Raw genomic sequence first — 12663 nt, 5'->3', positions numbered from 1 at the left:
ACCATATTGAGACCTTCGAAACCCGATCCAAATTTCTATTTTCGTTTTACAGTCTGTTAAGCGAATTCGAAGTCGGATAAACACACACTTCCTTCAGCAGATAATGCCACTAAGAAGGCCTGGCAAGCAGAGCCGCACACTGTGGACATCCTTAAAGTTTTAAAATGAACACGTGTCTCCGTTTATTCATTTACATCACAAAGCATAGAAACTGTAAGCGCCACAGTGGAGAGGGGCTGTTTTGTTTTCAATACGACTAGCATATTGCAGAGGAAGATCCAAATCGTCTTCTACGGTAGGGGCGCGGTGTGTAGAAACGTTTGAGAACAAGGCTTGTACCTTTTAGTGCTGAACACCAAATAGCAAATGGAAGCGAAGACGATTACACGGCTTCACGCAAAACCGCTCTTTGTTTTGTTTCAATGACGTACGCCGTTGGGCCGGTGAGATCTGGCCTCGCTTAGACAAGAAGAATGAAAGCACGTATATTTGTGGCTACTGGCCCTCCCTTATTTTCTCATCAGTGCCAAACCTCAGCGACGTCTGCTCTGTTGGTTTGCTCCACCGTATCGGTACACGGAAAACCTCCTACACTCCACTTACGCCATTAGATGACTTCCTTTATCTAAAGAACGAGTCTATACCTTCCCTCGAGGACTGTGCAGGGGATATGCACTGAAAATCAGAAATTTCTGTCCTACTCATGAGGCAAACGACCCATGTTCCCTTACTAAGCCTGAATCTAAGAGTATGGCGATTCATCGAAAGTCTCCGCAAGCAGACACTTAAATCCAGACCTAACAGCTGCACAATAAACTTTCTTGAATATTTCTTCAAATAACTTCGTGTCTTCCCTGCTCTCACCCCTTAGGATTCCCACCAAGGGGAAAGAGAGCCAGCTTGGGTGAGCCTATGTGTACTTTCTAAGCACCCTGAGCATTCACAGCTAGTTCATATTGCACCTGGCACCCACAGAGAACGCTGCATCTTATTGCATCGACTTAAAATCGCTATACACAATTGAGATACGGGAATAGGCAAAACCAAGGAAATATTCCTTGCTCGCTCTCACTGAAGTACAACTAGTGCGAGAAAAAGTGTTAGAGTGCTACTCAGCCCGATACGAAGATATCAGAAATTTGCTCTATTCACCGCGTTTACGAGTTCGAAATAGAAAGTTCAAGCTGCGCGACATTTACGACAAACACCTGAGGTAATACCTCCGCAGACTGATCGGGCTAGTCTGCATGGCTTTACAAGTGTGCGACATGAAAGCGTACTCCCTTGCTCCCCTTAGCGGAGGTCCAAGCAGTACCTTGTTGGCACATGGCCCGGCCCTGCTTGGTGTAGCAGTTCCTTCCTTGGTTCATTCAGGAGAGGGTGCCGCAAACCTTGAGAGCTCATTCACTTTTTAAAATTGTTAGGCAATTAAAAAAGAAACTTGTGTTCGCGACGAAATCTCCGGAAATGCTGGATCCCTAGAACGGTCTAGGATGGCGGCAACGCTGTGTAAGCAGACAATTGCTGCACCCATATGAGGTGTCCAGGTCTCTCCTTCATACTGACGCAATGCGACTAGCCACACAGCTGAGGGGACGGTTGGTAGCTCTCCAATCCTCCGAGCTTCATAAAATTGGAAGGCTTCAAAATGGAATATGAACAATCCTTCTACGCGTCCAGGTGGGACCCGTGAGACCATACGCCGCTCCGGATGCGGAGCCCTGAGGCGTTTCGCCCCACTCCTTATGAGAATGCAGAGGGTGGCCTGCTGCAAGCGAAGCAAAAGGAACTACTACCGTGGTAATTATACGCAGCTCTGACAGCAGAGCACCGCGGGTGCGGCTGACTCGTCCCTATTAAATTAGAGTTCTGGGCCGGTAGGCGGTTGGAGAAGATCCGAAGATGTCATCCCAACCCCAAGACTTTTTCGAATTCGCTCACAGTTTTGCTGAGGCGAGGCACCAGTATAATCTGCTGCAAATTTCCTGTCCCTTATTATTGGGTGCTTTTGGCGATGAATTTGCTAATGGCGCTGTTTTTACCGCACCTCCTGCAATTGCCGTCTTTGACTCTTGCTTCAAGTAAAAAAGATAACTTGCTCTGGATTACTAACAGGCACAAATCTATTTGTTGTCAGCAGTCCACCAGTCGAAATCCGCTGCAAGAGCTGCCACCCCTTCGGCGGGCCGCAACCCCGGCAGCCTACTCTCCTTTCGTGTGAGCGCCCCTGCAGGCGGTCCCCCTGGAGTATATAAGATATGCAATTTGAAACAGCCAGAAGAAGCCCAGAAAGCACACAGAAGAACCGAATATCTTCACCAGTACAGGCGTCCTGGGATTGAGAACGAGGCTCAGCGTAATGCAAGGACCGGCGATGGCCCTCGCTACGGCAAAGATTGATGCAAACGTCACTTCCATTATGCGATGTAGACGATCAAAAGAGACCCCACAAATACCCTGCGGAACAGGAACCTCTGGCAGCTCCTTTGATGTCTTAAAGGCCCCTCCATTGCACTCCTGCCCCTGTCCCTGCTCTGCGGCCTTCTGCTTAGCAAAAAGAGTGGCGTAGTGGCGGGCAAAGTAGCGCAAATGGAGCATCGGGGTGCTGCACTCGCCTATAGTAAGACCAGCAAGGAGCTCCGCGCCAGACATAGAGCGCTGAAAGGCAAAAAGAATGGCACCGAGCCCTGCGACGTGGTGCAGAAAGGTTGGGGGATCCCACTCTATAAGGACATACACTGTGTCGTAGAGGAAGTACGAGAGAGAAAAAAGCAATAACGGTCGCTGTAGAACCGTCATTGAAGCTCCGAAATACGTGGGATCATCAGCTGAACGGAATAGCGCCCTCTCCTGGTATAACACGCCGCAACCCCACACAAACACTATTGTACTGTGTAATATGGAGCATATCCTATTGATGCCGTGATGGGGCCACGCTTTCCGCTGAAACAACGGCAGCCAGCCAGACAAGGGAGAATCCTGAATTTGCCGCAGCACTACGTGCAAAAACAAGTGCACTCCGAAGAAAAAGCAACTAGCCGGGAGGGCCCACGGAGCGCAGCTGGAGAGGCGCGGGAGGCCCTCAACCAGAGCAGCAGTCACACGGTAGAAGGTCCAAGCAGCGGTCATTTTTCAACGACCTCCGAATGTAAAATGGGTTTGAATAGACTTGGCAACGACTCGAGAGGAAGCTCTCGGCGAAAAAACACCTATGGACGAAACAAGACCTCACCCATGGAGGCAGAGATCCACAAAGCAGAGAGTCGCCTCACGGGAAGCCCTTACGCACGACCCGATACAGGCAAAGGTGCTTCAAGGAGACGAGAACAAAACTGAAATCACACGGAATGCCAAGAATTCATGAACCTCCCCACCATAACCTGGCTGAGGAAAACACGATGGACGAAAAGATGCAGAGGCCCATGCTTCATTCAAAAAATAGAACAGCTTTCAGCCATTTGAAATATGTCTTGCGCCTTTACGTTGTCGACCACAGCAATGCAACGACTGCTCTCTTCCCTGGGTAGTCCACGAGCATTCCTTGGTACTAGGCACAGCACTGGCGGCCCCCCCTGCTGCTTAAAAGGACACCCGAGTGCCCTCCAACAAGCAATCCACTCAAACGTAATACTATTAAATTTAATGACAAGTCAACGTGACCGGCAACTTTTTGTACTCCTGCTGTAGATCGTAGCTCCAAACAGTCCTCAGGGGCCCCACTCGAGTTATTGGAGCCAGCGGGGGCCCCACGGAGCCACAAGTAGTCCTCCACATTTCAACCATAATTTTTGGCTTTACCCATTCTTCTGACGGAAATATATGTCGAGAATTTTCTTTCTTTGGTACTCACGGAACTTTGGTAGGTACAGTCGACGAGGATCCGGAGATTTGGGAAAACCCGCTCCACAGGATGCTGAGAAGGTAGCGAAAACACTGAGGGCCACCTCTGCATCGACGGGTGTTTGCGGGTCCCAGTGCACGAGGAACTACTCGGGGACTTCTTCCAGTAGAAGACCCTTGGAATCACCGCGAAGGCGCAGGGTTCCTCTGTTGAGGCCCCTCAACAGAGAGGCCCCTCATACGGGGCAGTGATTAGGAGGCCTTCAGCGGCTGCTCTTCCTCTGAAACAGCACGCAGCATAGCAGGAAATGATGGCGACTGCTGACGCCGCCTCGCTGCTGGACGAGGCCATCTTCGGTGATGTCTCTGAGGTGTGCCCTCTCAGCATACCAAAGCATTTTAGAGAGCCTCGCAGCACCTCTTGCTGGCATCATGTGCAGTATCTGGAGGCTCTCACGCCTAAGCTGATGAAGTGAGCATCGAATAACTGCTGAACGAACTGTCTCTCTAGTGTCGATTGCCTGCAGAACGCCGGTACGGGCAGCAGCGCGGTAGTGTTGATGCCCCGGAAAACCAAGAAACAAAAGGTTGCGGACAAGCAGACCCTTGAACAGCAGCCGAATGAACAGAAGAAAAGCAGGAAGCAACGAAAGCTGCAACAATTATTGGTAACAAGTTACCTTCCTGGCCGCGCTCGTGTAGCTGCTCTTCCGTGTAACATCTTTTTGCCGCTGTATGCACTCGCATTTACTGATGCCTATCTGTTAACCACCTCATCTGCTGTGCGTCTTTCAGAAAAAGCACAGAGAAAAAGGTCTTAAAGCAGAACTTTCTGAAGAACTGCAGAAACACAAGCTCCCCTCCAGTAAGTTGCTTATCCAAAAACCGAAACAACAATGAGAGGTTTATTAGAGGAGCTAGCGTTCCACTTGAGTGTATTCAAACGGCTTTAGCATTTATCAAGAAAGACTTGCGTGGCAGTAAGGAGAGGCGCCAAGCACGCTGCAACCTCTGATGCTTTCTTGCTGCAGTAGCCGAAACGGGCGCTGACGGGAAGGGTGTTGCAGCAGCAGGAGAGGCGACCTTACAAGCAGCTGTTGCAAGTGAAGAGGTGCAACTGGCGAAAGCAAAGCTGGCTTTGGGAGGGGGACTTTTGCCGGTTCTTACGGGCGTCAAGGGTCGGCGGTTGCTTAAGAAAGCGCACAAGGCCATGCAACGACAGCAGGAGATGATGAGGACGCAGCAGCAACGGCAACAGAGAAAGATAGAAAGGCAGAAGGAAAATGGGCAGCCATCGGCATCTCAAAATCAGCAGCAGCAAAAGCAGCAGACACAGCTCGTGGACCACATGACGTCCACAGAGAGCAAAGACAAAGATGAGCAAAACGATGTGCCCCTTCCTGCTGAGCAGGAACGCGCTGACGCGCCAATGTCGAGCAAGCAGGATGCAAAGAAAAGCAGTGACCACCATGTAGCACCCCCAGCCGCTGGAAAAGGTTCTAGCAGCAGCGGCGCTCCAGTATCTCACGGTCCAATAAAGTCTGGTGCTGCCACAGCCCGTCATGTCGGATCAGGAGCAGCAATGGCAGCCAGGCCTGATAGGAGACCCCATCGAGGAGCTCTGCCTGGCATACGGTACTCGGCTGAGATAGCTAGAAGTCTGCTGCGGCGTCCCCCCGAATTGGAAGCGACGCGCAGCGCCTTGCCGGCAGCAGAGGCGGAAGGCCGTGTGCTTTCCTTCCTGTTGCAACAGCAGCACCCTTCTGTGAATGATGCTGATGAAGTGCCCAGCAGCTCGGAGGAGGAAGCTAATACGGCAGGAGAGAGAGCTTGTAAGAAACGAAAGGCCAAGAAAATGCAGGATTTGTCAGGTTGTCGTCATGCCGATGTCATGTGTGTCTCGGGGGCCACTGGCTCTGGGAAGAGTACTCAGGTAAAGCACACAGGGCTCTGGCTTCCCTCCGGCTGCTTCTAGGGAGGATTGGTATGAGTTGTTGTCGTTAGAGCCCAGGGAAAAATGGGCGTGAAGTGTCAGACAGATGAGGCATTCAGTTAGAGAGAAGAGGGATTGGACAATAGTAGCTACATTCTTACGAACACAAAGGTGTCTGTGCCATGCAATGGTGACCCTATTCTGCCTTTTGGATTTTTTAGCGTATAGTGCTGAAAGTTTGCCTTTTTTGTTCTATTCCTGCAGATTCCACAATTCGTGTTCGAGTCCGGCATCTGTTACCCGTCAATGTTGTTCCCGAAGAATTGCGAGGCGGCTCGCCAGGCGCTTGCTGAGGAGGGCAAGGTGCCACGTGGCGCAAAGGAAGAGGAAACCACAACCACTGCATTTACCGACTCTCCTGAAGGTGAAGCAACAGACATGCAAACGCTTCCTGGTGATGTTACGGCCGAAGAGACTAAGGAGGGGATCCTCGTGAAACGCCAAATGTGCGTGTGTATCACCCAGCCTAGAAGGGTAGCGGCCACTGCGCTTGCCCACAGAGTGGCAGAGGAAATGGGGGCACCAGAACTTGTTGGCTACCAGGTACGCCTGTCTCAGCCTTCGCGTTTCTAGCTTTTCATTTTTCGTGGTGTTTTGCTCTGCCTCATACGTTGCCTGCACGGCTTGAACTGTCGGTTTCCCGGTCTATCTTCTTTTGTATGTTTTTTCCTGCTTGGCCTATAATGGGCTTCTCATTATTATCGCTGGCTAGGGTATTTTTGGTGATGCCAAGCTGGCCTGCAGGACTCAGAATCCGGCTGAGACTCATGAGGAACGAACGAGAAGGTAGACATGTCAGCTACAAACACCCCCAGTGGTGTCATGTGTGCGCATTTTGTAAACGTGTTCCCCTGCTGTGCTGTTGTCAAAGGTGCGCTATGAAAAACATAACGTTGGCCCGCAATGCCGCCTAAAATTCGCCACCGATGGGGTGCTGTTACGCGAGTTGCAACACGACTTTTTAGCGAGGTAATCAAAGTAGGCTGTCTTGCAGACGAGGAGTAATTTGGGGGGAATGCTGGTGAGGCTTTTCCTAAAGTGTTTCGAAGCCCATAACAAGTGATCCAGAAGGGTAGCCTTGAAGCGTACTGGATTTGCGAGTTTGCGGTGTGCTTGTGTCAGCAAGTACTGCTGCATCATCGTGGACGAGGCACACGAGAGGAGCGTAAATGTCGACCTTATTTTGGGTCTTCTCTCTCGGATTGTCGTCCTGCGGAGGGAGCGCTATCGCAAAGGAGTAGATGTTTTGCCTCCTCTAAAGTGCGTTGGCTGCTTCCCGCTATGCTTCCTATTTACCCTACCCTCCAATGCCTTCCACTACACTGCCTGCTGAGTACAGCGGTTTTCTAGAGGCATCGTTTACCACTGTGCGGTGGTTAACTCGGAATCTATGCCTTAGGACACTTTGCTGCTAAGAATTGTGGCCTGGATGGGTGTTTAAATACTTTTCAGGGTGCTAGTAATGTCTGCAACTCTAAACGCTGCAGACTTTACCGAGAACGCACATTTATTTTATCCTTCGCCTGCGTTGTTGAGCCTGGACAGTCGCACGTTTGACGTGCGCATACATTTTAGCAAGAAAACGGCCACTCAGTATGTTGACGCTGCAATCAAAAAGGTTCTCCAGATTCACACGTAAGTAGCCCCCACCGTTTCCGAGAGAGTGCCCAGCGAGAGAACGAGAGCCTACTCAGCAGGCTCTTTTTGACGGCATGCATTTTTCATACCTGCGCCTGTAGCGATCTCTACGCTCATGGTTGTTGCTTTCCTGGTTACTCCTCATTATCAGATGCGTAGGCCCTTACTTTGAGCTGAAATTCTGGGCGTCTAGGTCAGAGTTTTTTTCAATTGAAGGGGAATAATACTGAGACGCAGAGCAGGGCTGGTGGTAGGCTGTGATTGTGCATTTACACAGGCGCCTACCTCCGGGTTCTGTGCTTGTCTTTTTGACTGGGCGCGCGGAGGTGTTAGCGGCTGTACGGCAGCTGCAGGAGTGGCAGCGTCGGCGGGACAGAACATCCAACTTCGGGAGAGCCTGCACTGAAAGCGTTGCTGCAGCTCCTCCCGAGGATGTGGGAATTTCGTGTGAGGAGGATTTTGAGCTGTCAGACCACAGCGATACTGAGGTGCCGTCTCTTGAAGGGACCCCAGACATCGACGTTGACCATGTGCATTCTGTATCCTATGGATCAAGGGATATCTCTTCTTATCCGGCCAGCCATAAGACCAAGATGAAACCCATATTGCATCAGCAGCTACAGCTAGCCCTTGAGAGCGACGCTGAAGAGGATGAGAAACCCCTTGACGACATCAAAGAGGCGGAGGCTGACGTCTTGAAAGCAGTTTTGGCTGGACAATGCTCATCAGTACCCAGTACAGTTAAGAATGATGGGCCCATGAGAGCCCCTGAAGGCTCCGCTCCAGTGTCACCTGTGGCTAGTCAAGAGGCTGTTTCAGCTCATACAAAACCGGGTGTCACTTCAAGTTCTCCTAAACAGGCGACCTCACCCGGCAATTACAAAGCAGATAATGCAGTGCAGGCCTTCGAGTGTCCGGACACAATAAAACGTCGTGTGCGAAACACAGTATCTCCTGGAGGCTGGCTTGGCGCTGGTGCGCGCTTGCTGGAACGTCCAGCCGAAGGAGATGGAATGACAAAGGAAGCACGCACGGGAGGAGACAGAAATGAAACTACAGAGCGACATGAACAAGTGCACCTGGTGCCGCGGCTGACTGTCCTCCCCTTGTACGCCTCACTACCAGGGGAACTGCAGCGTCTTGCCTTTGAACCCCCGGCCCCTGACGAGCGGCGGGTTATCGTGGCGACAAATGTAGCGGAAACCTCAATTACGCTTCCTAACGTGCGGTGAGCTTGATGGTTTGCTTTTCCCCTGCCCACCCATTTGATATACCCTTGTGCACTAAATCACACCAACATGGTGAACAAAGCTGATTATCACGTCTCCCGATTTCATCTGCCGAGCGAACACCCACAGCGCATGTGTGGCCCCATATTAATGTGCTGCACGTACAGTCATACCGTCCCAAAGGTAGTGGAGTCTCTTCCTGCGTTAGCTAAGCAGGACGTATCTAACTAGAGAAACCCTCTGCGTGTCTGTAGAATGCGGAGGCTCACGATGATTCATGAGTTTCGTTTGAGTGCTGCAGATATGTCGTGGACAGCGGACGCGAGAAGCGGCGGGTGTTCTCTTCCGGCTCGGACTGCTTCTCGTACTTCACTGTGACCCTCACGTCTCAGGCGGCAGCACAGCAGCGTGCTGGCCGTGCTGGGCGCGTGGGGGCTGGTGTTTGTTACCGTTTGTACTCTTCTGTCGTCTATCAACATGAGATGGAGGCACATGCGCCACCGCAGATTCACTCTGTGCCTCTCGACCACCTGCTACTCTTCATGGCTGCTCTGGGTGTGCAAAATACTACAATCCCCTTCACCCTCTTCCCATATGCCATTAGGGCTTCCCATGAGACACTACGATGGAACTCAGCGTGCTATTGCCATTTATCTGCTTTCAGGGATTCCTCGTCCCTCAGCTTTTCCCTTCCCCTCCCCGCCCCCTTCTACTGCACTTGCTGTCGCGCGCAACCGTTTAATAGCTCTCGGAGCCCTTGAGCGTAAGGGTAGCGCCCAATCCACTCGTAGCCAGGACCAGAACCAGAAGAGTACTAAAGAACCCGAAGTCTGCTGCTCTGTGCTTGGACGTCGCATGAGCGAATTGCCGATACCGCCGCGCTTCGCAAAAATGCTTCTTTTGGCGTGCTCCCGGTCGGTATTCTTTTTCCTTCTGCCTTCTCCCAGTTATCCCGCCGATATCCTTGGTCAGATGTGATCAGATTTCTCCAGGCCCGAAGGGCACTGAGCCGAAGTACAATCTGTCAGGGTGGATCAATATAGATCAAGTGTCAGGGTGGCCGCTATGTTGTGCTTACGCAGTTTCAAGGAGCACGGTGGACAGTTTGTCGCCCTGGCTTGCTATGTGGTTGCTGCTCTCACGGTGGGAGAATTGCTGCCCTCACGAAGACGCGATGGCTTTTTTGAAGAGTCGGCATTTGGCAAAACATCTGAAGGGGATATGGCCACCCCTAAGGTCCAGAGGCCTTGGGAGGAGTATGATAGCGACATTGATGCTTACATTTGGCTGTGCGGAGCCTATAGCCACTCGCGCCATCCCACTAGCTTTTGCAGGACCTACTGCTTAGACTCAGCACGAATGGCCGAGGTTGGGGCACTCGCCGCGCAGCTGGCTCAGCTGGTCCGTTCACTATTGCAGCGGTCACGCCAGAGCCACCAAGGACTAGGTGCGGGAACACTTGAAAAGGAAGTGGATGACCTACTAGTTTTGAAGCCACCGCTGCGATTGGATTTGCCTGACGTACAGTCAAGGCGCTGCTTACACCAGTGCGTCGTCCAGGGTCTCATAGACCACGTTGCAGTTTGGCAGGACCCCCCTAGACTGCCGGCGGATGCAACAGCTGCCGAGCGTGAGTCAGCTCGTGGAGGGTACCGCTGTGGCGAGCTGAAGGGCCAGCTTGCTCTCATACATCCCTCTTCAAACGTCTTGCACGTCACGTAAGTTTGTAATGCAGAGCCTTATCTGATCTCGAAAAGTCTGGGGCACCAGGGGTGACTGGGGGAATTGGTGGAAGACAAAAGGGCTGTCTATCACCTGTTTCGACGCGCATGTGCATGCTGTCATCTTCTACAGACCGCGCCCTAAGCTTCTAGTGTATAACCAGCTGATTCACGAAGGCCGCGCAGTTTTGCATGTTTGCACCCCTCTAGATGGAGCTGAGCTCAGCGGAATTGATACTCCGATGATTCAACACACCTTCCTCCAAACGCCGGCACCAGCGTATGCTCGCCATTCTGTTCCCTTGTGCGACAGTGATAGGTTGCCCAAGGCAGTTAGTGCTTAGCGCATTTGTGTGGACTTTCCTTTGTAACCTGATGCCTTATCTACCTCCTGTGCAGGTACGATGAGAGAAGAGATGCAGTGGTTGGGTGGACCCGCCCTACGTACTCGCCATTACAATTGCCACTCCCCGCAGTGGAAAGGCCCCTCCCACGCATCCGGGCAAAACACGCCAAGCTCCTTTCACCTCAGGAAAAGCAGCAACAAGAGCAACTCTATAAGTGCTTTGCTGCAGCACTCGTCGCCGGTCGCGCCATACCTCGTCTCAAACGCTTTACTGCTTCGCTTGCAGTCACCCCAGAGGGCATGCTTGCAGGAGACCGTGCGGGGACATTTGCAGTACGCGCCTTTGTAGGCGAACTCGCCATGCGCAATATTGCATCAAGGTACGGCCAACTAACGGCATGCATGAAGAGCTGCTCTGCTCGCACACAACTATCCGTGGCTATGCTTTCTAACCAGTGATCTTTGGCACAGTTCGGCTCAGTGGCTACTTCGTGTTGCAACGATTCTGTTAGCATGTTCCTCAACTCTCCAATCTTGTGCTGGTTTGCATGGAGCTTAGTGTGTGGGCATGTATCTCCCAAAGCACCAATCCTAAGCAGTGAACAGCAATGCCTCTGCGTGCGGGTACTTGGTGGGGCTGCGGTGCACTGCGTTTGTTATTAGGCGTGCTTGTTGTGTCAGGATGGAGCTCCTGAAAGTCTGGAAGACGGAACCTAAGTATCTGTTGGCGGAGTTTATTGGATTGCTGCGATCATACAACTACGAGACGCTTCAGGATGTACGGGATATGTGGCCACCATTGTGAAGTCGCAAGCAGGCTCTTGTAAACGCCTGTGGGCCGCTCGATCAACGAAGAATTGATGGGTCCCTCAAACGTCTACTTATGAACTGTTTCAAGAAATCGTCTCCTAGTTCCCCTCCTTATTCCTTCTAGTTAGTTGCGCCGCCAGAGTTAGCGGAGCACAGCTGCCCTCGTCGCACGGCGGATAGCGCCAGAGTCTGCAACGTGAAAAAAGCCTTGTGAGCTCTCCAAACGCTAGACACAATCTTACTTTAGTTGGTTCCCGATGTACAGATTGCATAAAAGGAGCTTTCCTAGCTAGCAAAGCGCGATATCGGATGTCCGATTGTGGGTAGACACCCGAAAATAGCCCCCAAGCCTAGTTGCATCACCAAGCTGGCCCTAGTCACAACTTTGCCAAATGAAAATACATTTCATGCCATGGGTTCGCTGCATGCCTTCATCAGGTTAGGCATACTACGGTATTGCACATTGGGCTTGAATTACGCCACGGGGTTATCTGTGGCTGTAGATGCCACATGTGCCTCCTTGGCTGCGTCATCTTTTGACTCAGCTGAGTCTCCTGATGGTGTTGAGGTGACGGGTCCGCCTGCATGGTGATAGGCATATCGGGCTGTAAGGGAAAGCAGCTCGTTGAGTCGTGGCAACATCGATTTTGGCTCCTCCATGATACCCGCAGCAACGCACGCATTGTCAAACAGCTGCTCCACCAACAGCTGAATGAAGGCAGCACGCACAAACATTTCGGTTCATACAGTAGGAACCGTAGGTGAGACCATGTACTTACGACACGCATGCGAGAAACGATCAGCCGGATATAATGGCCATAAGCTAATGCTCGTGGACATGCATCCCGCGTGAGCTGCAGAACGCTGTCTACACGCCATCCCAGCCTAGTGCTGGACATGAGCTTGAATAACAGCGTCAAAACAATTTGAGAAACCACCCACAGCCGTACCGTCGCAACATCCGGATTGGTAGTACGGAGATGGTAAAGAGAGGTAACGAGTTCATGAGAAGGATTCAGCTCCAAAGTTGCCGGGAGGCTCGCAATATCTGAGGGCAGCAAACCAAGAAAACGCCACACCAAGGAT

The 12663-nt window shown here is 51.7% G+C and overlaps 2 protein-coding genes across 2 annotated transcripts; one reads left to right on the top strand and one right to left on the bottom strand.

Moving 5' to 3' along the window:
- Nucleotides 1-2202: 2202 nt before the first annotated feature.
- LOC34623205 lies at nt 2203-3129 on the bottom strand. Its single transcript, XM_026338260.1, has 2 exons — nt 3088-3129; nt 2203-2979 (listed from the first exon to the last, which is right to left on the bottom strand). The coding sequence occupies exons 1-2, from the start codon at nt 3127-3129 to the stop codon at nt 2203-2205; spliced, it is 819 nt and encodes a 272-aa protein (XP_026194045.1).
- A 2140-nt stretch (nt 3130-5269) lies between these two features.
- Nucleotides 5270-11572, top strand: LOC34623206 (probable ATP-dependent RNA helicase kurz). Its single transcript, XM_026338259.1, has 12 exons — nt 5270-5773; nt 6038-6376; nt 6705-6802; nt 6956-7093; nt 7286-7468; nt 7749-8699; nt 9002-9255; nt 9365-9614; nt 9783-10418; nt 10555-10701; nt 10821-11147; nt 11449-11572. The coding sequence occupies exons 1-12, from the start codon at nt 5270-5272 to the stop codon at nt 11570-11572; spliced, it is 3951 nt and encodes a 1316-aa protein (XP_026194044.1).
- The last annotated feature ends 1091 nt before the right edge of the window (nt 11573-12663 follow it).

Source organism: Cyclospora cayetanensis, unplaced genomic scaffold, assembly GCF_002999335.1.
Source record: "Cyclospora cayetanensis isolate NF1_C8 unplaced genomic scaffold, CcayRef3 CcayRef3_contig_243, whole genome shotgun sequence".
NCBI classification, from domain to species: Eukaryota; Apicomplexa; class Conoidasida; order Eucoccidiorida; family Eimeriidae; genus Cyclospora; species Cyclospora cayetanensis.
This window is presented reverse-complemented; position numbering and strand designations above follow the sequence as displayed.

Coding starts and splice junctions, on each gene's coding strand:
- LOC34623205 (XM_026338260.1), bottom strand. CDS start 3,129: ATGACCGCTGCTTGGACCTTCTACCGTGTGACTGCTGCTCTG. Junction 2,980..3,087: donor ACCGTGTGACTGCTGCTCTG/GTTGAGGGCCTC, acceptor CGGCAAATTCAG/GATTCTCCCTTGTCTGGCTG.
- LOC34623206 (XM_026338259.1), top strand. CDS start 5,270: ATGTCGAGCAAGCAGGATGCAAAGAAAAGCAGTGACCACCATGTAGCA. Junction 7,094..7,285: donor GATGTTTTGCCTCCTCTAAA/GTGCGTTGGCTG, acceptor AATACTTTTCAG/GGTGCTAGTAATGTCTGCAA. Junction 9,256..9,364: donor ACTCTTCATGGCTGCTCTGG/GTGTGCAAAATA, acceptor ATCTGCTTTCAG/GGATTCCTCGTCCCTCAGCT.